The following is a 26,644-nucleotide window of genomic DNA, read 5'->3' as shown; positions in this document are numbered from 1 at the left end:
GCTATCTAAAGCCAAGCATCAAAAGGAGGATGATATCTTTAACTTCCTATCAGAGAAAGTATAAAAAGCACTAAACTAGCGCACTAGCTTTATTAATAGTATCCAAAAAAGGTAGACAAACATCCAACACTACTTAGCATGGCCTCTGGCTTTGCTCTAATCCAACACTAATTAGCGTGACCTTTGGCTCTTACTGCAGCAGCCTCTCCTCCTTTAGAGAGCTCCCATTCCTGATCTTCAGAACAGCATTGGTTCTTGCACGCTATAACGTCTGGTAGTCTGTGAGTACAGTGTGGCTCCTGTGCACCTAGGGACATGACATGATTAATACAGTAAACCTTTTAGGATCTTCTAGGCTTGTTAAAGGAATGCAAATATAAAAATAACAAGTGTCCCATGCACTATATTATTCAATTTTGTGATGTATACTAAATTTACTGAAATATATCTCTTTTCTTTTGTTTATATGGCACACAATATTACCAATCTGACTAAACTAATAACAACGAACAGTTATACGTTTCAAATTTTTATTGAAGACATTAAGTAATCATTCACAGTGCAGGCTGGAAAGTAAGTAAACCTCTGTGTTAATGACTCTCCAAAAGCTATTTGGATTCAGATGTTTCCAATAAGGAGATCAGATTGGAAGTGTGAGTTGCCCTGCCCTTTAAATAAGGTCACACATAGCCGGGCTACTGACAAATATGTTCTTCTTATGTGAACCATGCCTTGATCGCAACAACTTTCACAGGACTTTAGAAGAAGCATTATAGGCATTGAACAAAGTTAGGAAAGGTTACAGAAGCATTGCTTAAGACCTTGTTCATCAATCCAGTTTAAGACAGATTCTCTGCAAATGGAGAAAATTCAGGACTGTTGCTATTATACCTAGTAGTGGGTGTCTTGTAAAGATCACTCGAAGAGCACAATGGGCAATCCTAAAAGAGGTGAGAATGAGCTCAAAGGTAACAGCAAAAGACCTCTTGAAAACTCTGCAAACTGCAAAAGTCTTTGCTCATGTGTCCACTATCAGAACAACACTGAACAAGAATGGTGTTCATGGAAGGACACCATGAAGGAAACCACTACACTGAAACATTTCAGCATGTTTCTAGTTTACCCAAGACCACCTGAATGTTTCACAATGCTTCTGGTAATATATGCTCTGTACAGATGAGACAAATGTTGAACTTTTTGGCATAAATGCACAATGCTATATGTGGAGGAAAAACTGTCTCTGCACCCTAATACCAATTATTTAGGGAACAATGAATTTAAAAATGTATCAAGACATTTAACAGGAGAATGTGAGGGCAGCAGTCCATGACCTCAAGCTTAAAGGTATATATAGAATATAGATTAGAGAACTGGCACTAGATATAGTGTGTAGAGGAATAAATGGATAATAAATCCGGTGCTACCCTTCAATATACATAAGTTAAGATAAACAGGTAAGAGAACCTAAGGTTTAAGGGTTTAATATAGCACTCATTCCTACTAAAGTTAATTATAAAAAATTGAATTTTTATTTACTTAAAGTTAAAAAATAATAAAGGAGAGTCAACACCTTTATAGTACCCACTAACTCGCTGTACACCTTGTCCCCCTGTTTCCTGGCCGATAGCAGCTCCCTCGGCTTCAGGTGACAGGGACAAGGGACAGCAATTAAAACCAATATAAATGTGCACCGAGGTGCTTACAATTTCCACAAACGCGTTTCGGCTGTGTAAACCAGCCTTTGTCAATGTGTAAGAGCAAACCAAGGCCCGGGTGCCACCCTCTTATATAGTGCTAACACAAACTATCCCCACCAATCCGCTTCTGCCTTTGAAAACGCCCATCATCGCACCAATAAGCCGCTATACATTCAGGGCGTATCCTGATGCTCACATTTGATAGGGTTCCCTGAAGCGGCTTCGTCTCTACTGGTTTTCAATTGGTTGCGCGTAATGACAACTTACACTCACTAAATAAACAAACAAACTTCCTAAGAGTGAACATATTAAGTTATTTGTAATATCCATCATCTAGTAATAATTAATAGCTGATACCGTCATTACTATGTATGACTGTTTGAGTTGAGTCTTTAGCAAATGTTCTCTGTAATTCAGTGTTAGAATGTCCTGTCTGCACGGCTAATCGTAATATGATTAAACATACTTTATCGTTTTCCTATGCTCATGCATTCAACGACCACTATCTTTTCATCATTGACATATCATATTTCAGCAGAATCTTGTGTGATTATATTTTCTAACTATCTCGTGAGTGTGGCTATTCCCAGGGCGGATTGTCGTATCCTATAGTGTTACAATATTCTTCAACTAAAGTGTTTAAGTGAGTGAATTTCAATTCCAACTGCCATTTCATCGTTTCTGCAGTGTTCGAGTTAGGCAATTCCTTATAGTAAATCATGTGACTTCTGACTTGGTATAGTTACTCAGATCACTATAAGTAAATAGTGGTCACATATCTAGAACTAAGAGATTCCTGTCTTGTTTACTCTCTGGTTTATCTATGTTAAGTCTGAGATTTACGTTCTCTAGCAGAGTCATGACCCATTAATATTATTATGGAATTTCTATGCGAAGTTGGTAATTTACTACATTTAACCCAGTTATGCATGACCATCACTCACAGACAGTATGTTAGCTAATATGTATGCGTTACATGTATCAAGATTTAAAAAATGTCACTGAAGTTTTGCTTCATATCTTTATGGTATCATTATTATTGAGGCTTCATTTCAATGGTGTAAATCAGATATGTTAATTAATAGACAAAATATTGCCTGACTAGAGTATGAAGTCAAATATGTTTCTATCATCTCTTATAAGTAAAGATGCATTACACTCATTTATAATTATAGCACGTTTTGTTAATGTGATAAGACTTATGTAAATGCTTATCTACCTAGATATATAATCCTCACATAGTAGTATTAGTATGAAAATACATATACAATATGTTTGGGATTTGCTGTATTTGCTTTTTATAATTTAAAAGCGGAGGATGTTTATGAGAGTAGTTATTAGATTGTAGTAGTTGTTGGCAGCTAAAAGGGAGGGGGGGGGACAGATAAAGCACTCTGGGCAGCACGTTAAGACAAAATAACTTATTACATGTATGCACAATGTACCATATGAATGTTGATTGTACATTCACAATAATAATCATCTTGTGTTCCATTTCGAGCACTTGAGATGTTTTAAATTATCATGGAATGTTATTTGAACTTTAAATCAACATTTTCATTTTACATTTATACAACATTGTAAAGTATTGTTCTAGATACAGATTCGGAAAACTAAGATTATCGTTCCTCCTAATTTACAGGAAAACACAATAATTATTTGCTTCGTTCATTCCGTGTGGCATTACTGTGTTTAATTTGAATATCCAGCTCGTTTCTTTTTGTAATAGAGTATTCTCAGTACTACCACCTCTAATGCCCGGTTTCACTTTTTCTATACCCCAACATTTGAAGGATGTAGTTTTGCCTGCATGGTTTAGCAGGAAATGTTTTGCTACACTTGTGATTTTTTTACCTTCTTTCATATCTTTTTTGGCATTACGTATGTTACTGAGGTGTTCAGTTATTCTGGTACCCAATTTACGAGTTGTCATGCCTGTGTATATTAGATTGCATGAACATGATAAACAGTATATGACGTTCTCACTCTGACAGTTAATATGAGTTTTAATTTTCCATTTCTTTGAAAATCTGTCAGTTATAGAATCTTTTTTAGTCATAAATTGACAGGTTTTACAATGGCCACACGGAGTAGAGCCTTGATATATTGGTTTTTTATTTCTGTTTCTGTCAAAGTGACTTTGTGTGAGATTATCTCTTAAATTTCTGGCACGTCTGAACGTAAAAGATGGTCTTTCCGGTATCAATCCTTTTAAACGTTCATCACTTTGGAGGATATGCCAGTGTTTTTTTACAATTGAGCTCACTTTTTCACTTTGATTATTATAGGTGGATATAAATCTAATGGTGTTCTCATCTGATCCACATTTTTTGTTTTTCGGTTTTAAAAGATCTGACCTATTTTTAGCTAGTGCTTTTTGATAAGCCTTGGCTAGTAATTTCTTAGAGTAGCCCCGTTGAAGTAGTCTTTCTCTTAATTCTGTTGCCGCTTGTTTGAAAGAGTTTAGGTCTGTGCAATTTCTCCTTATTCTAAGGTATTCACCATATGGTAAACTGGTGATTGTGGACGGATGATGGTTGCTATGTGCATGCAGAATATTGTTTGTGGCAGTAGCTTTTCTATATGTGTCCGTCACTAATTTGTTATCATTTTTAGAAATGGTTAGGTCCAAAAACTCAACTTTTTCATAACTGACATTATAAGTCAGGTATAATCCGAATGGATTGATGTTAAGCAATTTAATGAATTCATTTAGTGACTCCATTGGACCATCCCATATAAGGAGAATGTCATCTATATACCTGGACCAGTGGGAGATGTACTGTGTATACTGGTTCATATGTTCATTGAACACAATCATCTCTTCCCACCAGCCCAGGTATATGTTGGCATACGTTGGCGCACAAGATGTGCCCATTGCGGTGCCACAGACTTGTAAGAAAAATTTGTCATCAAACACGAAGTAATTGTGTGTGAGAACGAATTTCAATAGCTTGATAATAAACTCTTTAGTGGCTAAATCCATATCAATATCTTTTTGTAAGAAATGAGCTATAGCTTTGATGCCCCATTCTGTTTTAATACTCGTATAGAGGGACTCTACATCACACGTTACTAAGATAGAGTGTTCAGTAACTTTGATGTTTTGCATTTTATTTAGAATGTGCATCGTATCTCTAGTGTGCGATGGTAGAGCCTCAACAATGCTTCTTAACCTCGCATCAACATATCTGCTAGCTTTTTCTGTCAATGATCCTATCCCTGAGACAATTGGTCTCCCAGGTGGGCATAAGATATTTTTATGGATTTTCGGCAATAGATATTTGACTTCATACTCTAGTCAGGCAATATTTTGTCTATTAATTAACATATCTGATTTACACCATTGAAATGAAGCCTCAATAATAATGATACCATAAAGATATGAAGCAAAACTTCAGTGACATTTTTTAAATCTTGATACATGTAACGCATACATATTAGCTAACATACTGTCTGTGAGTGATGGTCATGCATAACTGGGTTAAATGTAGTAAATTACCAACTTCGCATAGAAATTCCATAATAATATTAATGGGTCATGACTCTGCTAGAGAACGTAAATCTCAGACTTAACATAGATAAACCAGAGAGTAAACAAGACAGGAATCTCTTAGTTCTAGATATGTGACCACTATTTACTTATAGTGATCTGAGTAACTATACCAAGTCAGAAGTCACATGATTTACTATAAGGAATTGCCTAACTCGAACACTGCAGAAACGATGAAATGGCAGTTGGAATTGAAATTCACTCACTTAAACACTTTAGTTGAAGAATATTGTAATACTATAGGATACGACAATCCGCCCTGGGAATAGCCACACTCACGAGATAGTTAGAAAATATAATCACACAAGATTCTGCTGAAATATGATATGTCAATGATGAAAAGATAGTGGTCGTTGAATGCATGAGCATAGGAAAACGATAAAGTATGTTTAATCATATTACGATTAGCCGTGCAGACAGGACATTCTAACACTGAATTACAGAGAACATTTGCTAAAGACTCAACTCAAACAGTCATACATAGTAATGACGGTAGCAGCTATTAATTATTACTAGATGATGGATATTACAAATAACTTAATATGTTCACTCTTAGGAAGTTTGTTTGTTTATTTAGTGAGTGTAAGTTGTCATTACGCGCAACCAATTGAAAACCAGTAGAGACAAAGCCGCTTCAGGGAACCCTATCAAATGTGAGCATCAGGATACGCCCTGAATGTATAGCGGCTTATTGGTGCGATGATGGGCATTTTCAAAGGCAGAAGCGGATTGGTGGGGATAGTTTGTGTTAGCACTATATAAGAGGGTGGCACCCGGGCCTCGGTTTGCTCTTACACATTGACAAAGGCTGGTTTACACAGCCGAAACGCGTTTGTGGAAATTGTAAGCACCTCGGTGCACATTTATATTGGTTTTAATTGCTGTCCCTTGTCCCTGTCACCTGAAGCCGAGGGAGCTGCTATCGGCCAGGAAACAGGGGGACAAGGCGTACAGCGAGTTAGTGGGTACTATAAAGGTGTTGACTCTCCTTTATTATTTTTTAACTTTAAGTAAATAAAAATTCAATTTTTTATAATTAACTTTAGTAGGAATGAGTGCTATATTAAACCCTTAAACCTTAGGTTCTCTTACCTGTTTATCTTAACTTATGTATATTGAAGGGTAGCACCGGATTTATTATCCATTTATTCCTCTACACACTATATCTAGTGCCAGTTCTCTAATCTATATTCTATATATATATTTAGTGAAGTTGCTCTAACAACTTCTTTTCTTAACTTGAGATACTTGAGCACAGATATCTAAATGGCCTCATTTGATTTAAGTGCAGAAATGCAAAGATGGTCCGATGATATTTGCAAACTTACATCGGACCTTCAAAACAAAAGCACTACAGAAGGGGAAGTGGTGGGAGAGTGGTCACAATCACTAAAAGATCTTAAAAAAATAAGAAAAAAGCAAATTAAAGGTCAATGGAACCTGGGGATGTATGACTTTTATCAAAAGAACAGCGTCATACCTAGGGGTTTACGCCTTAAAATGTTTCCTTCTTTTTATAATTTAAAACCTGAACTTAAGTCTAAATGGGAACAAGCCCTAACTGATTGTTCACTAAAATTGATAAGCTATCTCATAGAACATGAGACTGAGAAATTAAATTCAGTCACACAAGAAATCAATAAACTCAGTGACAGTCTTAAAATATATGAAACAAGGGATGATTTTCAGAAATCATACAATAAAATTAAAACTGATGTGGAGAGATTTGCTAAATTTGTATCTGAGAAAAAAGAAAGAAAGATTGATAAATAAATGATTACTCACAAGGAAAAGTATATTCCTGGAAAAAAAGTACCACTCAAATCTCTGACTCAGAGGGTACTGACATAGAGTACGAATCTGCAGATGCAGAAACATCTGATAATGAAATAACTCCCAGATCAATACTTACTAATAGTACCAAAAAATCTAAAAAATCGAAACCACATATTAATATAAATAGAATCCCTTTAGACGGAAAACCCGCAGAGGGCGAAGTAGGACCCCAAACAAGACGACAAGTTCGGTTCAATCAAAAACAACAATACCACAAGAACCAACCACACAAACAGAAATAGAAGATAATGATAAGAATAATAATCTTAACATCATTAATCTTTCTGATAAACTTCTAACCCCCATACACATATGTGCATTAAAGAAAGGCCTATCTTTTGTACCCTCCAATCGTATTGACAAATTTGAGGCAATTAAAGACACACATTTGTTTGTTAGAAAAGTGCTACTAAAGAAATATTTCTCGAATTCTGATGACTCTGACAGTTTAACTACAACTGACACAACTGACAGAACAGCCCTTAATGATCTAATATCATTACTTGAAGATAATGAATTAGTAACTAGTGAATTGTTATCTAATAATGACAATTGGAGAGAGATTATAAAAACTAAGTCCAAATTTGTTCCCCCCAGCACTATTTCACCTCAAGCAGTAACATTTTTAAATCTAGTATGTCAGGATATAATAGCCATGAATGAAGATACATGTGCCATGAGTAATATGACCAAACCTGAAATGGATGCAATAAAAGAAATGACCCAATGGACAGATGTCCAGATCAAAAATAGTGATAAGGGGGGAAACATAGTAATTTGGCCCACCACAATGTATACTGTAGAAGCTATGAAACAACTCTCAAATAGTACTAATTACAAAAGACTTCTGGGCAATCCCACAGAGAATTTTCAAGAAATATATCAAAAATTGATTGATACAGCACTTAATGATAAGATTATTGACCAAAAAGAACACAACTATTTGATGGTTACCAACCCTAGAGTACCGACCTTATATCTATTGCCGAAAATCCATAAAAATATCTTATGCCCACCTGGGAGACCAATTGTCTCAGGGATAGGATCATTGACAGAAAAAGCTAGCAGATATGTTGATGCGAGGTTAAGAAGCATTGTTGAGGCTCTACCATTGCACACTAGAGATACGATGCACATTCTAAATAATATGCAAAACATCAAAGTTACTGAACACTCTATCTTAGTAACGTGTGATGTAGAGTCCCTCTATACGAGTATTAAAACAGAATGGGGCATCAAAGCTATAGCTCATTTCTTACAAAAAGATATTGATATGGATTTAGCCATTAAAGAGTTTATTATCAAGCTATTGAAATTCGTTCTCACACACAATTACTTCGTGTTTGATGACAAATTTTTCTTACAAGTCTGTGGCACCGCAATGGGCACATCTTGTGCGCCAACGTATGCCAACATATACCTGGGCTGGTGGGAAGAGATGATTGTGTTCAATGAACATATGAACCAGTATACACAGTACATCTCCCACTGGTCCAGGTATATAGATGACATTCTCCTTATATGGGATGGTCCAATGGAGTCACTAAATGAATTCATTAAATTGCTTAACATCAATCCATTCGGATTATACCTGACTTATAATGTCAGTTATGAAAAAGTTGAGTTTTTGGACCTAACCATTTCTAAAAATGATAACAAATTAGTGACGGACACATATAGAAAAGCTACTGCCACAAACAATATTCTGCATGCACATAGCAACCATCATCCGTCCACAATCACCAGTTTACCATATGGTGAATACCTTAGAATAAGGAGAAATTGCACAGACCTAAACTCTTTCAAACAAGCGGCAACAGAATTAAGAGAAAGACTACTTCAACGGGGCTACTCTAAGAAATTACTAGCCAAGGCTTATCAAAAAGCACTAGCTAAAAATAGGTCAGATCTTTTAAAACCGAAAAACAAAAAATGTGGATCAGATGAGAACACCATTAGATTTATATCCACCTATAATAATCAAAGTGAAAAAGTGAGCTCAATTGTAAAAAAACACTGGCATATCCTCCAAAGTGATGAACGTTTAAAAGGATTGATACCGGAAAGACCATCTTTTACGTTCAGACGTGCCAGAAATTTAAGAGATAATCTCACACAAAGTCACTTTGACAGAAACAGAAATAAAAAACCAATATATCAAGGCTCTACTCCGTGTGGCCACTGTAAAACCTGTCAATTTATGACTAAAAAAGATTCTATAACTGACAGATTTTCAAAGAAATGGAAAATTAAAACTCATATTAACTGTCAGAGTGAGACATATACTGTTTATCATGTTCATGCAATCTAATATACACAGGCATGACAACTCGTAAATTGGGTACCAGAATAACTGAACACCTCAGTAACATACGTAATGCCAAAAAAGATATGAAAGAAGGTAAAAAAATCACAAGTGTAGCAAAACATTTCCTGCTAAACCATGCAGGCAAAACTACATCCTTCAAATGTTGGGGTATAGAAAAAGTGAAACCGGGCATTAGAGGTGGTAGTACTGAGAATACTCTGTTACAAAAAGAAACGAGCTGGATATTCAAATTAAACACAGTAATGCCACACGGAATGAACGAAGCAAATAATTATTGGGTTTTCCTGTAAATTAGGAGTAACGATAATCTTAGTTTTCCGAATCTGTATCTAGAACAATACTTTACAATGTTGTATAAATGTAAAATGAAAATGTTGATTTAAAGTTCAAATAACATTCCATGATAATTTAAAACATCTCAAGTGCTCGAAATGGAACACAAGATGATTAATATTGTGAATGTACAATCAACATTCATATGGTACATTGTGCATACATGTAATAAGTTATTTTGTCTTAACGTGCCGCCCATAGTGCTTTATCTGTCCCCCCCCTCCCTTTTAGCTTCCAACAACTACTACAATCTAATAACTACTCTCATAAACATCCTCCGCTTTTAAATTATAAAAAGCAAATACAGCAAATCCCAAACATATTGTATATGTATTTTCATACTAATACTACTATGTGAGGATTATATATCTAGGTAGATAAGCATTTACATAAGTCTTATCACATTAACAAAACGTGCTATAATTATAAATGAGTGTAATGCATCTTTACTTATAAGAGATGATAGAAACATATTTGACTTCATACTCTAGTCAGGCAATATTTTGTCTATTAATTAACATATCTGATTTACACCATTGAAATGAAGCCTCAATAATAATGATACCATAAAGATATGAAGCAAAACTTCAGTGACATTTTTTAAATCTTGATACATGTAACGCATACATATTAGCTAACATACTGTCTGTGAGTGATGGTCATGCATAACTGGGTTAAATGTAGTAAATTACCAACTTCGCATAGAAATTCCATAATAATATTAATGGGTCATGACTCTGCTAGAGAACGTAAATCTCAGACTTAACATAGATAAACCAGAGAGTAAACAAGACAGGAATCTCTTAGTTCTAGATATGTGACCACTATTTACTTATAGTGATCTGAGTAACTATACCAAGTCAGAAGTCACATGATTTACTATAAGGAATTGCCTAACTCGAACACTGCAGAAACGATGAAATGGCAGTTGGAATTGAAATTCACTCACTTAAACACTTTAGTTGAAGAATATTGTAATACTATAGGATACGACAATCCGCCCTGGGAATAGCCACACTCACGAGATAGTTAGAAAATATAATCACACAAGATTCTGCTGAAATATGATATGTCAATGATGAAAAGATAGTGGTCGTTGAATGCATGAGCATAGGAAAACGATAAAGTATGTTTAATCATATTACGATTAGCCGTGCAGACAGGACATTCTAACACTGAATTACAGAGAACATTTGCTAAAGACTCAACTCAAACAGTCATACATAGTAATGACGGTATCAGCTATTAATTATTACTAGATGATGGATATTACAAATAACTTAATATGTTCACTCTTAGGAAGTTTGTTTGTTTATTTAGTGAGTGTAAGTTGTCATTACGCGCAACCAATTGAAAACCAGTAGAGACGAAGCCGCTTCAGGGAACCCTATCAAATGTGAGCATCAGGATACGCCCTGAATGTATAGCGGCTTATTGGTGCGATGATGGGCGTTTTCAAAGGCAGAAGCGGATTGGTGGGGATAGTTTGTGTTAGCACTATATAAGAGGGTGGCACCCGGGCCTCGGTTTGCTCTTACACATTGACAAAGGCTGGTTTACACAGCCGAAACGCGTTTGTGGAAATTGTAAGCACCTCGGTGCACATTTATATTGGTTTTAATTGCTGTCCCTTGTCCCTGTCACCTGAAGCCGAGGGAGCTGCTATCGGCCAGGAAACAGGGGGACAAGGTGTACAGCGAGTTAGTGGGTACTATAAAGGTGTTGACTCTCCTTTATTATTTTTTAACTTTAAGTAAATAAAAATTCAATTTTTTATAATTAACTTTAGTAGGAATGAGTGCTATATTAAACCCTTAAACCTTAGGTTCTCTTACCTGTTTATCTTAACTCAAGCTTAAAGGGACACGAAACCCAACATTTTTCTTTCATGATTTATGTAGAACATACACTTTTAAATAACTTTCCAATTTACTTCTATAATCAAATTGTCTTCATTCTGTTTGTATCATTTGTTGAAGGAGCAGCAATGCACTACTGGTTTCTATTTGAACACATGGGTGAGCCAATGACATTCAATATATTTATGCAGCCACCAATCAGCAGCTAGAACCTAGGTTCTTTGCTGCTCTTGAAGTTACCTAGATAAACCTTTCAGCAAAGGATAACAAGAGAAAGAAGCTAATTAAATAATAGAAGTAAATTGGTTGTTTAAAATTGTATGCTCTGTCTAAATCATGAATGCCTAATTATAACTTTATTGTCCCTTTAAAAAAAGGGTGGGTGATGCAACAAGACAATGACCCAAAGCACACTAGTAAATCAACTAAAGAATGGCTGAAAAAGAAGAAGATTCGTGTTTTGAAATGGTCATGACCTTAAGAGAGATGTGCAATAAAGAAAATCCAGAAATATTGATGAACCTAAACAGACTTGTAAGGAGGAATAGTTAGAAATTCATCCTCAATGTTCTGAAAGTCTTTAATAAGCAGTCGCAGGAGGTATTTGGTGGAGGTTGTTGCTGCTAAAGGAGAATCAACAAGTTACTAAATTCAAGGTTTACTTATTTTAGTCTGCACTATGAATGAATACTTAAAAAATTCATTCATTCATTTAAAAAAAACAAGTGTTTGTATGTTCTCAGTTTAGTCAGATTGTATCTGTCTTAAATTGTGACTTAGATGAAGAATAGACCACATTTATGAGAATTCAGTGCAGAAATCCACATAATTCCAAAGGGTTCACAAACGTTTTCTTGCAACTGTAGGAACTGCCTCACAGTTCTCTGTGTAAATTGATTTGAGAGGAAATGAGAAAAAAGTAAAAATGTGTCTCCCTATAAGTGTTTGTAATGATTTTATTTATACCTTTTGATAATCTTGTATCTAAAAGGGTAGCATTTTGTCACCTCCAATTATATGCAAATATATCAATCTTAATTGTATTTATTTATTTTTTCTTAAAAGCCAACATAGACTGCACTATAGGAGATGACAACCTTCCCAGAGTCATAGCATAATTGAATACAGAGATAGTAAACTTTTAAAACTTTTATTAAACCAAAAGGTTTAGTTCTATGAGATAATACAGAACTAGTGGTAGTTTAATAACCATCCCAGGGTCTATTTTACACACAAATTATTCCTACATGTCAGAGCTATCATGGATTTTTCCCATAATATTTTTCATCTACTTGTGTTTCAGTCATGCATTTTCTAGAATGTTTTATAATTATTTTGTTGAAAATTGCACACACTTTAAAAACAGTGCTTTTTTTTCTTTTTAAATACATTTTTGTACATTACATCAGAAATTCAGCGCACATACTCTAAATTATGGCAGCTTGCCCATGCTGAAAGGGACATTAAAATAGGTTCTGCCACAAGATCTGATTTGATGACATTCAAAAACAAAATAGAAAATATGATGTAATTGTCATTTAAAAATCCAGTGTTATAAAAAAATATTTTCTTTTGCAGAAAATTCCAAAATATATTGCGTCAAAGACAATTCTGTCCAGTGAAAATTTGCAGGTAAGGTCTGTTTATTTTACACATCTGGTTTGTGCGTTTTTTTTTGGGGGGGGGGGTTTATACGATCTGAGCAGGTTAAACCTCAGTAATCTGATTGTGTATATCGTTTGTTTGACATGTTTAACAAATCTGAGAATGCAGTCTAATGGGTGATTAACATAAACTGTCATTTTATAACTGACATGCATTTACATACTGACAGCGATTTGTATTGTTAAATAAGACATATTATAGATTTTTGTTACAAGCATAAAGTTGCACTGATTTTCCCAGAAATAAAAAATATATTATGCAACATAACTAGCAAAGGAACATACAGCTCACAACATTTCTGGCATGCATATGAAAGGGCAATATTTAAAAAATTGGGGGCTAGATTACAAGTGGCGCGCTATTGTTAGCATGTGTTGTAATAAGCAATATCACGACTGTGCTAACTAGCATGCATATTACTAGTTGAAAGCAAGCAAAATTTGGCCTCACCAGATTAGCGAGACTAAAAACTTAGGGTGACGATTTATTTAGTTGCAAATGCAGCTGTTTCCACGTGAGCCTTTAGGCTCGCAGGAAACAAAAGTTAAGAAGCAGCGGTTGTAAGATCGCTGCCCCTTAACTCATCCGCCAGCTCTGAGGTGGCGGACAGCAATCATCCTGATCAGATATGATCGGGATAATTGACACCCCTGCTAGCGGTCGATTGGCCGCGAATGTGCAGGGGGCAGCATTGCACAAGCAATGTCCGTCCGACATTTAACAAACCTACCTCTTATACATAAAGTGTAAGGGTTAAAAAAAAGTGTTCATCAAACGCAACATAAATACATTTGAATAAACTATTACACTCATATAAGGGGAATAATAATAATAATGACAAAAGTGTGGACATAGGCTTATCTGCGTACCTATGCATAGTCAATTACATTGTATATTCCACACTCTCTATGCATAGGTATGCAGGTAAGCCTATGTCCACACTTTTGTCATTACTATTATTCCCCTTTTTTTCTTTCTTTCCTTTCTCCTATTTTGACTATATCATATTCCCCTGTATAACTCATTTCCCATCTTTATTCATATTGATTCTATGTTGATATATAGACTATCTGCCTGTCTCCTAAACCCCCATCATGATTTTTACGACACCCCCTCCCCCCCCTGCATTCAGACCTCTGTAACACTTTGTCTTTTTTAGCCTGTGTTTTAAGATATAATCTGTAAATTCCATCAACTTGGTCAGTATTGTTTCAGATTTGAAAAAGGAAGACACTCTTCTGAAAGCTTGTCATCTTATAAATGTATAGTTAGCTCAATAAAAAAGTATCATTGCTCAATGCAATACTCTTGTTAGAGTACCTGTATGTATTCATTAGATAAAGAAGTTTAGATATATATTTTGCAATAAATAATCGTATGGAAATAAATATTTAAAAATAAAAAGAACATTTTCTTCTATGTGAAGAACATTGTAATGTTAAATATTCATAGCTACCTTTTGGCTTTAGCGCAGTTGGTTTAATGCGTGTGGGATTAGTGTGCGAGTGATGTGTTAGGCTTTTTTTTTTTAACAGCACTCTATATTGAAGTCTATGGGAGAAGAAGTTAAAGTGGTCATGACACACATACACACAATTTATACGTTAGTAAAAGCTTGCTTTTAGAAAAAAATGACACTTTAAGATTAAATGGACTAACAATCTTAATAACTACATCAGCTACAGTCTTGTCTTAAAGCTAGTTTCACAACTGCATAAGAATAATGGGCTGTCTATGTATTGAAAGAATTCACAATTATCAGTATATATACAGGTGAAACTCGAAAAAATTAGAATATTGTGCAAAAGTTCATTTATTTCACTAATGCAACTTAAAAGGTGAAACTAATATATGAGATAGACTCATTACATGCAAAGCAAGATAGTTCAAGCCGTGATTTGTCATAATTGTGATGATTATGGCTTACAGCTCATGAAAACATTAAATCTACAATCTCAGAAAATTAGAATATTGTAAAAAGGTGCAATATTCTAGGCTCAAAGTGTCCCACTCTAATCAGCTAATTAAGCCATAACACCTGCAAAGGGTTCCTGAGCCTTTAAATGGTCTCTCAGTCTGGTTCAGTAGGAATCACAATCATGTGAAAGACTGCTGACCTGACAGTTGTGCAGAAAACCGACATTGACACCCTCCATAAAGAGGGAAAGCCTTTAAAGGTAATTGCAAAAGAAGTTGGATGTTCCCAAAGCGCTGTATCAAAGCACATTAATAGAAAGTTATGTGGAAGGGAAAAGTGTGGAAGAAAAAGGTGCACAAGCAGCAGGGATGACCGCAACCTGGAGAGGATTGTCAGGAAAAGGCCATTCAAAAGTGTTGGGGACTTTCACAAGGAGTGGACTGAAGCTGGAGTCAGTGCATCAAGAGCCACCAGACACAGACAGATCCTGGACATGGGCGTCAAAAGTCATATTCCTCTTGTCAAGCCACTCCTGAAAAACAAACAAAGTCAGAAGCGTCTTACCTGGGCTAAAGAAAAACAGACCTGGTCTGTTGCTCAGTGGTCCAAAGTCCTCTTTTCTGATGAGTGCAAATTTTGCATCTCATTTGGAAACCAAGGACCCAAACCAAGTACTGAGTACATACAGTATGCATGCTTATACTTTTCAGAGGTCCAATATTGTTCTATGTACAATCCTTGTTTTATTGATTGCATGTAATATTCTAATTTTCTGAGATTGTGGATTTGGGGTTTTCATGAGCTGTAAGCCATAATCATCACATTTATGACAAATAACGGCTTGAACTATCTTGCTTTGCATTGAATGAGTCTATCTCATATATTAGTTTCACCTTTTAAGTTGCATTAGTGAAATAAATGAACTTTTGTACGATATTCTAATTTTTCGAGTTTCACCTGTATACCATGGTATGTTTTTACTAAACCTACTACAAAGATGTTTCTAATTTCGAATAAATAATTTGAGGAATGTGACCTTAATGAAAATGTATGACATACAGTAGAAAACCAGTAAGATACTTTGTACAAAGGTAAATGTCAAACACATTGCTGAATGAACTGCCTGCATTTTATAATATGATTATAATTGAAATTCCTAAATGTGTGTATAAAGTTGGTATGTGCTGATATTTTGTTTTTGTTTATAGACAGATTCATTTATAAACGCTTCACATTTTAAATTATAGGCATTAGAGGAACTTTTCAACCGAAAGCCAAGTGCATGCCTACTTTCGGTTTGTGACCACAGACTCGTGAATAAGGTGATGCTGGCTAAAATGTACTTCATCATAAAACTGTCTGCAACGATTAATGCTATCCCTGAGACAGTGATGAAATCTAGCTATTCTATGAGTGTGGAAAACACAACTCTACCAAGCAAGGACTTGAAGACACATAAATCAGGTAGGGTATGCATGAGGCTCAGGTAAAATTCACATTTTTATAGAGGACTTCACAGCCTTAAATAAATATAAGATTTCAACCTGACACAATGTACATTTATTTTCTTAGTTAAAGGGACATTAAACTCATACTGTGATTGCCCATAAAGGGTAAGATTACAAGTCACGCATTCTGAGTTTTCTGTGCGCGATATGGTCTCTTCGCAATCAATTTCCATTGCACAGAAATTACAAGTTTTGAAAAATAGCGATTGCGCATTCGCCTTTTACGCAACAATGAAAGAGCTGTAGTTAATAGTTTTGCGCAACATAAAAGTTTTACAAAACACTTCAAAAATACATTACAAAGTACATTTAAAAAAAAAAAAAAAAAAAAAAGAGTAGAAGCTGACCTCACAGGACTTGCTACCAAGAATGGTTCTCAAAAAAAGAAAAAAGAAAATTTATCACTAAAAGAAAGAGATGCCCTGACAGGGCTACAAAACAATGAAGATCTGGTTATAAGAGCCGCAGACAAGGGCGGCTCTATTGTAGTGATGAACAAAAGCCAGTTCATCAATGAGGCCAAAAGACAGCTCCTGGATGAGAAACAATACATCCAATTGAGGAAAGATCCTACAGATGAATTCAAATATGAATTGGAACATCTATTGGACGAGGGCAGAGAAATAGGGTTATTTGATGATGATACTTATAACTATTTACTAGTCAAATTCCCCATCAGGCCCACTTTCAATCATCTGCCCAAAATTCACAAACCTGGAGCAGAGATCCAAGGTAGACCCATCATTAGTGGGATTGGTTCACTCACAGAAAGGCTCTCACAATGGCTGGATGCAATACTCCAGCCTTTTGTGGAAGGTTTACAGAGCCACTTAACAGACACTAAACACTTGCTTAGCCTACTAAAGGATGAAGGTTGGCATGCGAAAAATATTTGGTTAACCATAGATGTAAAATCACTCTACTCTTCCATACCACACAAAGAAGGTATAAAGGCTATCAGATATTTTTTGACAAGATCAGGCCAACTTGAAGATGAACATTGTAGTTTCATACTACGGGTCACGAGTTATTTATTAACTCATAATTATTTCAGCTTTGATGGTGTGTTCTACCTCCAGAGATGTGGGACTGCTATGGGGGCCAAGTTTGCCCCCTCCTATGCCAACCTCTATGTGCGTTGGTGGGAGCAGTCCCACGTCTATGGAGGTAGAAACCATTATAGTTCAAATATTACCTTCTACAAAAGATTCATCGACAATCTTTTGGTAATTTGGCAGGGTGATACAACTGAGATCAATCAGTTTGTAGAAGAACTAAACCATAATAACATAGGTTTAAGTTTCACGTTTGAGTATAACACTAAGAGTATTAACTACTTAGATGTAACATTGGTTGGGGCACCAGACAAAATGAAAGGAAGCATAAAAACAAGTGTGTTCCGAAAGCCATCAGCTAAGAATACCATCTTACACGCAAAAAGCAATCACCCTAACAGGGTTTTCAAGGCAATAGCCAAAGGTCAGTTTGTGAGGACCTTGAGAAATTGCTCTACCAAATCCTCTTATGAGACTCAAGCAGAGGAACTTGCTGAAAGATTGGTCTCCAGAGATTATCCTAAATCCATGGTTAATGCCAAAAAAAAGGATGTGAGCAAAAGGGATAGAGACACCCTTTTAATACATGGTAACAGGATAAATACTAAAAGGCAGGTACAGAAGACCACATTTCTGACGAAATACAGTGATCAATTTGGGGAAATTTGTGATATAATTTCCAAACATTTCCCACTACTAATGGCAGATGAGGGCCTGGTTGATACAGCAAGGAAAGGCTGCTGGTTTGCATTCAAAAGGGGCACTACTATTGGAAACAAGGTAGCTCCCACACAGCTTTGCAACACCAATTACAGACTACATGATTCATGGTTAACCACAAAGGGAGTTTTTAGATGCCATTACTATGATTGCATTGCCTGTAAACATCTTTCTCCCGGTAATGAATTTATAAGTACTATAACGGGTGAGCACTTCTTGCATGATAGATGTTACAACTATAGAGCTACTTATGTGGTATATGTATTGACGTGCTCAGAATGTAACCTACAATACGTAGGCATGACAACACGAGAGGTTAGATCAAGAATTCGGGAGCACGTCAATAACATAATACAGGGTACTCTCACAACGCCACTAATAACACACTTCTGTCAAACACACAACAAAAGTCCCAGTACACTGAAATGGACTATTGCCAAACACATCTTACCCCCAATCAGGGGAGGAGATAGATCGTCACTTCTGGCAAGGGAAGAAGTATACTGGATTCTAAAGTTAGGTACAAGATGGCCATCTGGACTCAACAGTGAATTTGACTTAATCAATTTCTGGAAATAATGTCCAGTAGTGTCTATCCCTGAGTAACACTGATGAGAATACACTTACTAGGGATTACCCCATAAGCAACATTGAGAGGAATACACATACACACTAATGACTTGTGACTAGCATGTTAGTGCTTGTGCTTGAGCTTAGAAACGTCACAATTTGACATTTATTTTGGACAATTTTATTCTTCTAAACCTATTTTGGTTTTCACTAATAGGCATTAAATACACGGTATTGGAAACCAAAATATATATATAGTATAATATATAGTATAATATATATTCAATATGTATTATTAATCATACTGGTTTGGAATGATTGTCTTAAAATAAATTGTCTTAAAATAAATCATATTAAAAGCAGAAAACCTATAACTAAATTCTACATATCAAATTGATGGTGTAGGAACAGGAAACAATTGATTGTGTATACTTATATACATACTTTCAATCTTACACCTTCAACCTATTTTCCTTTTCCCATTCCATCTACTCAATAGCACGTCCATTTAATTACAATGTATCCTCAAATAATGTCTAATCATTATAATAACTAAATTATTCTATAAATATTCCTGATATATCGCAAAGTATGTTAGCCTTATAGATAGTAATCAAATATTTGAAATTTCACAGTGGCATTGGAAACACTATATATATATATATCATCCATGTTTGACACATTTTTGCAAAAGTTTTAATTTTAATTTCAATATAACATTTCAAGGCATAAGTTGCTTTGGTTATTTCTGTCATATACTAGGTTAAACTTTGTTCAAGATTGAACAGGATTTATTCCATTAAGTTTAAGTTTAAATGTATTAGCAGCTATATGGGTGTGTTTTTTTTTTATCCAATAGGAGGTGATCTTTGCCTTTTTAAAACACAGAGTAGCGGTCACTAACTATGCGCTGACTACGGCGGGAAAAGCCGAAACGCGTCAGTAGTGGTGACCAATACCCTGTGCTGCAGCTTTTGAGGACTGTAACCCAAGTGTTGTTGCCATTTGTTTTAACTAATAAAGCCTTTGGATTTGATTTACAAGACACCGGGACTCCTGACTCTTTCTCCTTTGAAAGTACATTTACACTCATATTAACACTGTCTAATAAAAATTATTTGAAAAAAAATATTGCACACAAAAGTTATAAGGGCTCAAAGATACAAGATCTCGGGTGTTAGAAAAAAAAAGCCAACGCAGGGATTTTACATTGACATACATACACATACCTAGAGAAAAATGGATTTATATGTATAGAGAAATGTTTAACTATAGAGATAATGAAAAGATTTACATTACAATCATATGAACATTAAACAATATCTCAGAAGGAGTTTCGCATATACTGTAGATCTCAAGATTTATAGACATATATATATTCATATACATATCTCTCTATAAATATAAATATCAGTCCAAAAATCATCACATACCTGTATATAGAGAAATATTTATTTATATATAAAGAGAACATATTCTGTTACAAAATCATTTTCGCAATATGAAATAATCGCATTTTCATGTACACTTTTTGAGGAGAATAAGTCATGGGCTTTGCCCAACATATTAGGGTATTTGTGTCTTTTTTTTCTATTTGTCTTCTCTATTGAATTCTATGGGTTATACATGAACGTGCATGCGATTTGGCTGTTTGGATTACGTGGCTTAATGCATGTGCAGAATAAGTTATTTTTCAACTTATAATAGCTGTGCAACTCCAAATGCAAAAAGGGCATAACGAGCACAGTGTTTTCCGCACAACTTGTAATCTTGCTCAAAGTGCTTAAGGAAAATAAAACAATATTGCAATATACACTCATGATTTATTTTGCCTAGCTTTTATGTAAAAGTTTGCTTTTTTCATTCCCTCCAGACAGGCTGGAGTGCCACTATAATTCTTAAAGGAACATAAAGCTGCATTACGAAAATTATACATTAGAGGAATTCTTATTGCACTTTTGATTACCTATACCTATGTGTTTAACCTATTGGTCCAGTGTTGAACATGACTGCTGAGCCAATAATGGGTTATAGCTGGCTGTGATCAATAGTAATGCATTCTAAAAAACAATATTTAGTATGGAACTGTTAAATTAACATGGGGATACCTGGCAATAGCTGATTTTTCATAGTGAAAAATCTAAGTTCAGTTTAAAGGCACATTGAAGTATTTTTTATTTAGAAATATTGCATTGCAACCAATTTTCAAACAAATGTTTTAAGATTATTTAAAACTACAATTTTCAGAGTTTAATTACAGGAACAACAGGAAAATGGCAGTACATTTCAACATTTTAATGTTATGCAACTATGTAAACATTTTATGAGGAATAACATTTTGACTTTACTGTCCCTTTAATGATTTTTTTGCTTCTAGTTTATTATACTTTTTTATAAGTTTAGTAAGCTTTTTTATTTTGGGACAGCTTACTAATAGTGATATAATAATAAGGAAATGCTTAGCAAATACTATGAGAGCTGGAACAGCCTTTCTCTGCCTACTTACTGACATCACAAAAAAACATTTTAATACAGAAAATAATATAACTTACAGTTGTAATATGTAAACATCATGCCTGTAAATACACTAGTATAATCAAAATACACTACAGCATCTGAAAATAATTATTTCTCACAATGTATTGACTACCATACTACAATATTTCCCAACTCAAGCCCTCAAGTACAAAAAAACAGACCAGTTTTACATATTTATCTGCCTGCACTGTTCAATAGATGTCACTGTTATAGTTTTACTTGTGCTCAAACAGTGAACTCACAGATTTTTTAATATTGTCCTGTAAAAGATACACTGTAGGTTTCATTCTTCAATGTTGTCTGTAAGCTCATAAGATTTCCATTTTCTCCTGAAAACTTAAACATGTTATAATTACAGATCGTGGTCAGTGGTACTTAATAATCTTTTGCCATTCATGTTCAATTTGGGCCAGATTACATGTGACGCGCTATGGGTTGTAATAACTAATATCGTTCCCACACTAACTTGCCCACTTATTACCAGTTGAAAGTAAACGGGTTCTCTCGAATGCAAACTAAATTTGCGCTCGCCAAGTTATCGCTAGTGGGGAATCTGAGGTAAAGAGAAAAAGGTGCACCAAACCCAACATGAATAATAATATTAATTAAATAAAGTGTTACACCCATATGTACACTATCTGATAAAAACTTTTTAAAAATAAATATTAATAAAACTTTTTATAATTGTTAAAAGGTACATGGTATATAACAAGGTGTTTGAATGGAAAGGACTATATTGTATATTTTTACAATAAACTGAAACTAAATACACACAATAGTGCAGAAAGTTTAAACAAAAAAAGTGATATAATAAAATAAATATACTCAACACTGTGCACCTTTCAAATACAATATTGGAGGATGCAGCACTTAAACTCTATGTCTTCTTTTTTTATCAAACACCTTAAAAAGAAACAAAAACTCCCATAGCATAATACTGTTGCAAGATGTTTCAAATGAGTTGATTGAAGCAATTGTACTCTCACTTTTGAGAACTTCAATAGCTCTAAGATATGTGCTGAAATAGGAAGATAAAAATATATAAAAAGAAAAAAAAGCGATTTTTTTTAAGTGCTACATATATATATATCGGGTTTGCGTGCGCCTAGGTTGTAGTTTTCTTTCTATACTTTTTTGCTCCCTTGACTTCTATGTGGGAATACGTTATTGCTTACGTGATATCTTAAGTTTGGCTTTTTAAGCGCTTGTGCGTAAACTGATTACTTTCAACTTGTAATACGAGTGCTACCAGTCGCTCAAGCGGGAGCGTTTAAAACTGCTCCTCTCATAATCTGGCCTATAGTTGGTGCACAGGGCATGCTTCTGTTTTTGATTTTGTTTGAAGCCAGAGAATATCAGCTATATGACAAATGCATTAATTGTTCCTTGTAAAAAGATTTATCCCTTTAGCATTGTCATGTAAAGATAGTGTCTTTTGATTAAAGGTTTTATTGTTATAAGAATGGCTACAAAAATCCAAAGCATTTAATTAATATTAACCAAACCCCTAACTCTGGAGCATAATAGTATCATACGTTCAATTTTTCCCCCCAGGAAGCTTTAGACATGGTAATAGTATTGAGATCACTAAGAGCCATAGAATGCAGTGCTGCCACCTACAGGCTCAGTCCCTGTCTCATAATTCTGTTTCAAATGAAGAATAATTATAATTATTACTCAGAGAGAAAATAGCCCATTTTGTTATTTTATACAATTTACAATATTTTCCTAATGTAAAAAAAAATACAAATGTAAAGTAGACAGAACATCACCTTAAATATTTCAGTAAACTCATTTGAAACTCATGTAAATGTATTTTACCACATGAATGTGTAATCTGTATGCCATCAACCAGTTTTCTCAGGCAATAATAACAAACTTTAAACTATCTCAACATTTTGTTCTAAAAGGTAACTTTTATATTCAAGTAAAATTATGTCATTATTTTCCATCTTAATGGGAGGAGAGTCCACTGCTTTATTCATTACTTGTGGGAAATAAGAAGCTGGCCACCAGGAGGAGGCAAAGACACCCCAGCCAAAGGCTTAAATACCTCCCCCCAGTCATTCTTTGCCTTTCGTCACAGGAGGTTGGCAGAGAATTGTCAGAAGATTCAGAGTAGTCTCTTAAGGAGGGACTGGAAATGGGACTGGAGTTTTAAGTAATTCTTTCAGCCTCTCAGTGAGAGCATGGATGTAAGTTAGAGTCCGGAGATGCAGGGAGTGTCGTCTCTGCAAAACCATCCCGACTCATGTTAACAGCTCCTTGGCAATTGGCATTGACGAGTTTTGCTGCCTGCCTTTATTCACTCAAGTCCATGTCAGGAGCGATGCTACTAACCTGTCACACTTGAAGGGCCGTGTTCCTGTTCCACGTGTAGATTCTGGTAAGATCGTTTCATTTATACACATATGATAACGCAAAAAGACAGGGTCACAGTGTGTCTCCTTTTATATGTATAGAATCGAGGGTTAATATCCCCGGAAAGGGGATTATTAAACAGGGGGGATTTATGCATAATATCTTTATTGTGTTAAGGCTACGTCATGTGTGAGATGAGGCTCTAGCAATGTGTGAACAGTCAGGTCAAGATCGGTGCAGCCTTTTTTTTGGCTCGTTTTCTCTACTGTGCAGGGGCAGTCCTGCATGGCACTCCATGTGACCAGATGTGGCCTCTTCAACTTCCTCTTTCCTGATCAGCATTTGCGGGAAATGTAATGCTTTCTCCGTGCCCCGGCCATTGGTGTATAAAGGTGCCATTTAATCTATCTCAGTCCATATTAAAGGCGCAAGCTATGTTAGAGGATACTCCCTCTTTAATTAAATCGAATACCTGTGTTTATTTTGTGGAGGTACAGGTTGATCCGCCTGCTCAACTGTGTTCCACATGCTTTGATAAGATTGTAATATCTAAAAAAAATAAGATATTTAGTACTACTGAGCCGTCCACTTCTGAGGGTTCTCCGTCCCGCGAGGTGCGTTCCCAATATTCATCTCCGATTACACATGTAGCTCCCCAAGGTCCTACTAATCCTCTCGCTGGAGGGGCCGCGTGGCCGTCAGATATGGCTGCCCAGTTGCAAGAGGTGGTTTCTGCGGCTTTCCATGCCCTACCATGCCCTACATAGCCTTCCGTTTGATGTCTTTGAAAGATTATCCGATGAGGAGGACGCCTCCGACTTATCGGAGGGAGGTCTCTCCGGGATGGAATCGGCGTCTTCTAGACCTCCGGCTATGGAGGAGCCAGATTTTAAGTTTAAAATAGAGCATTTGCACTAGAGCATTTGCACTTTTTACTGAAAGAAGATCTTGCTAGTTAGGGTTTACGAGGACAGGGTGGTGCCTCAGACCTTCCCAGTTCCTGTGAAGATGGCTATGATTATTAAGAATGAGTGGGAGAAACTGGGCTCGTCCTTTTCTACCTCTACCTCTTTTAAAAGCTGTTCCCCATTCTGGACTCTTAGCTTGAGCTATGGTGGGCCATTCCTAAGGTGAATGGAGCCATCTCCACACTTGCTAAGCATACGACTATTCCCCTCGAGGATAGTTTGTCGTTCAAGGAGCCCATGGCTAAAAAGTTAGAATCCATGCTGAGAAAGGTGTTCCAACTCACAGGGTTTGTTTTCCAACCGGCAGCGGCGATCGCTGCGGTGGCTGGAGCAGCTACCTATTAGTGTGACGCTCTGTCAGCTATGGTTGAGGTGGAAACTCCCCTTGAGGAGATACAGGAAAAGATTAAGGCCTTAAAGGTAGCTAATTATTTTAATAGGAATAAACTCCCCTAAAGGAAGTTAGGGGTGGGAACAAGGATAAAGGCTCTCAGCAATTTCCTATTGAAACAGACCTTTGTGTAACAATAGGCAGTGCCTTGATACAAAAAAGTAAATTATTATACAAAAGGAGAGGAGGACAGGAGGTATTTTGGGGCACACTGGAGTGAGAGTCTTAGGAAATCAAATAGGGGATAAGCATGAGAGACATAAATTAAAACATAACTTTTATTAATATAAAATTAAAAAAGAAAAATTATTAAAATTAAGTGTCACCCTATTACTGTATCAATTATATAGAGCAACGTCAATTAGTGCAGGTAGCGTAGGTCCCATTATTATCAATATAGGTTGGAATTTTTTTTTCCAAAATGGTAATGTTAGGAATGTTACTTGCCACTAAACAATAAGGTATAACTTAAATATAGTAGGATAATAGGATGTGCTTAACGTGACATGAAGATGTCGTTCATAAAATCTAAATTACATAAAATATATTAAGTCAGGAAAAAATGTATCAAAGACTAGATACATTTTGCCTGCTGGACTCTATCATATCCACGGTCATGGGAGGCAAGGGTGCTTTCCTTCCGCAGGATAAGAAGAATAAGCATAAGGGCTCTACTTTTCATCCCTTTCATTCGACAAGTCTCAACACAGCAGCCTGCTGTGAAGACCGAGCAGTTCATGGGATCTTGGAAGCCGGCTCAATCTTGGAACAAGTCCAAGCAGGGCAAAAGCCTGCCGAGACAAAGTCGGCATGAAGGGGCGACCCCTGATCCGTTGCTGTATCGCGTAGGGGGCAGACTATCTCTGTGTGCAGAGGCTTTGATGAGAAATGTACAGGATCCTTGGGTTCTGGAGGTTATCTCCCAGGGTTACAGGATAGGGTTCAGGACTCATCCGCCCAGGGACAAATTCCTCCTGTCAAACCTATCCTCGAGACCAGAGAAGAGAGATGCATTTCTAGAGTGTGTGAGGGATCTCTCATCTCTTGGAGTAATTGTTCTAGTACCACTAGCAGAAAGGTGTCTAGGGTACTATTCAAACCTTTTTTTGTGGTCCCAAAGAAGGAAGGCACGTTTTGCCCAATTCTGGACCTAAAGTGCCTAAACAAGTTTCTGTCAGTCCCATCGTTCAAAATGGAGACAATCAGATCGATCCTGGCCCTAGTTCAAGAGGGGCAATTTATGACGACAATAGACTTGAAGGATGCCTACCTTTACGTGCCAATCCACAAGGACCATGTCAGGTTCCTAAGATTCGCATTTCTGGACCAACACTTACTTACAG

The 26,644-nt window shown here is 35.9% G+C and overlaps 1 protein-coding gene across 1 annotated transcript in view; it reads left to right on the top strand.

Moving 5' to 3' along the window:
* Positions 1 to 26,644, top strand: part of CFAP54 (cilia and flagella associated protein 54) — a 901,430-nt gene that overhangs the window by 629,876 nt on the left and 244,910 nt on the right. The window contains exons 52-53 of the mRNA XM_053719246.1: positions 13,186 to 13,239; positions 16,438 to 16,659. Coding sequence (XP_053575221.1) covers positions 13,186 to 13,239; positions 16,438 to 16,659 — 276 coding nt within the window. The remainder of the gene's footprint in view (positions 1 to 13,185; positions 13,240 to 16,437; positions 16,660 to 26,644) is intronic.

Source organism: Bombina bombina, chromosome 6 (assembly GCF_027579735.1).
Source record: "Bombina bombina isolate aBomBom1 chromosome 6, aBomBom1.pri, whole genome shotgun sequence".
NCBI classification, from domain to species: Eukaryota; Metazoa; Chordata; class Amphibia; order Anura; family Bombinatoridae; genus Bombina; species Bombina bombina.
Note: the sequence above shows the minus strand (reverse complement) of the source record. Positions and strands in the feature narration are given on the sequence as shown.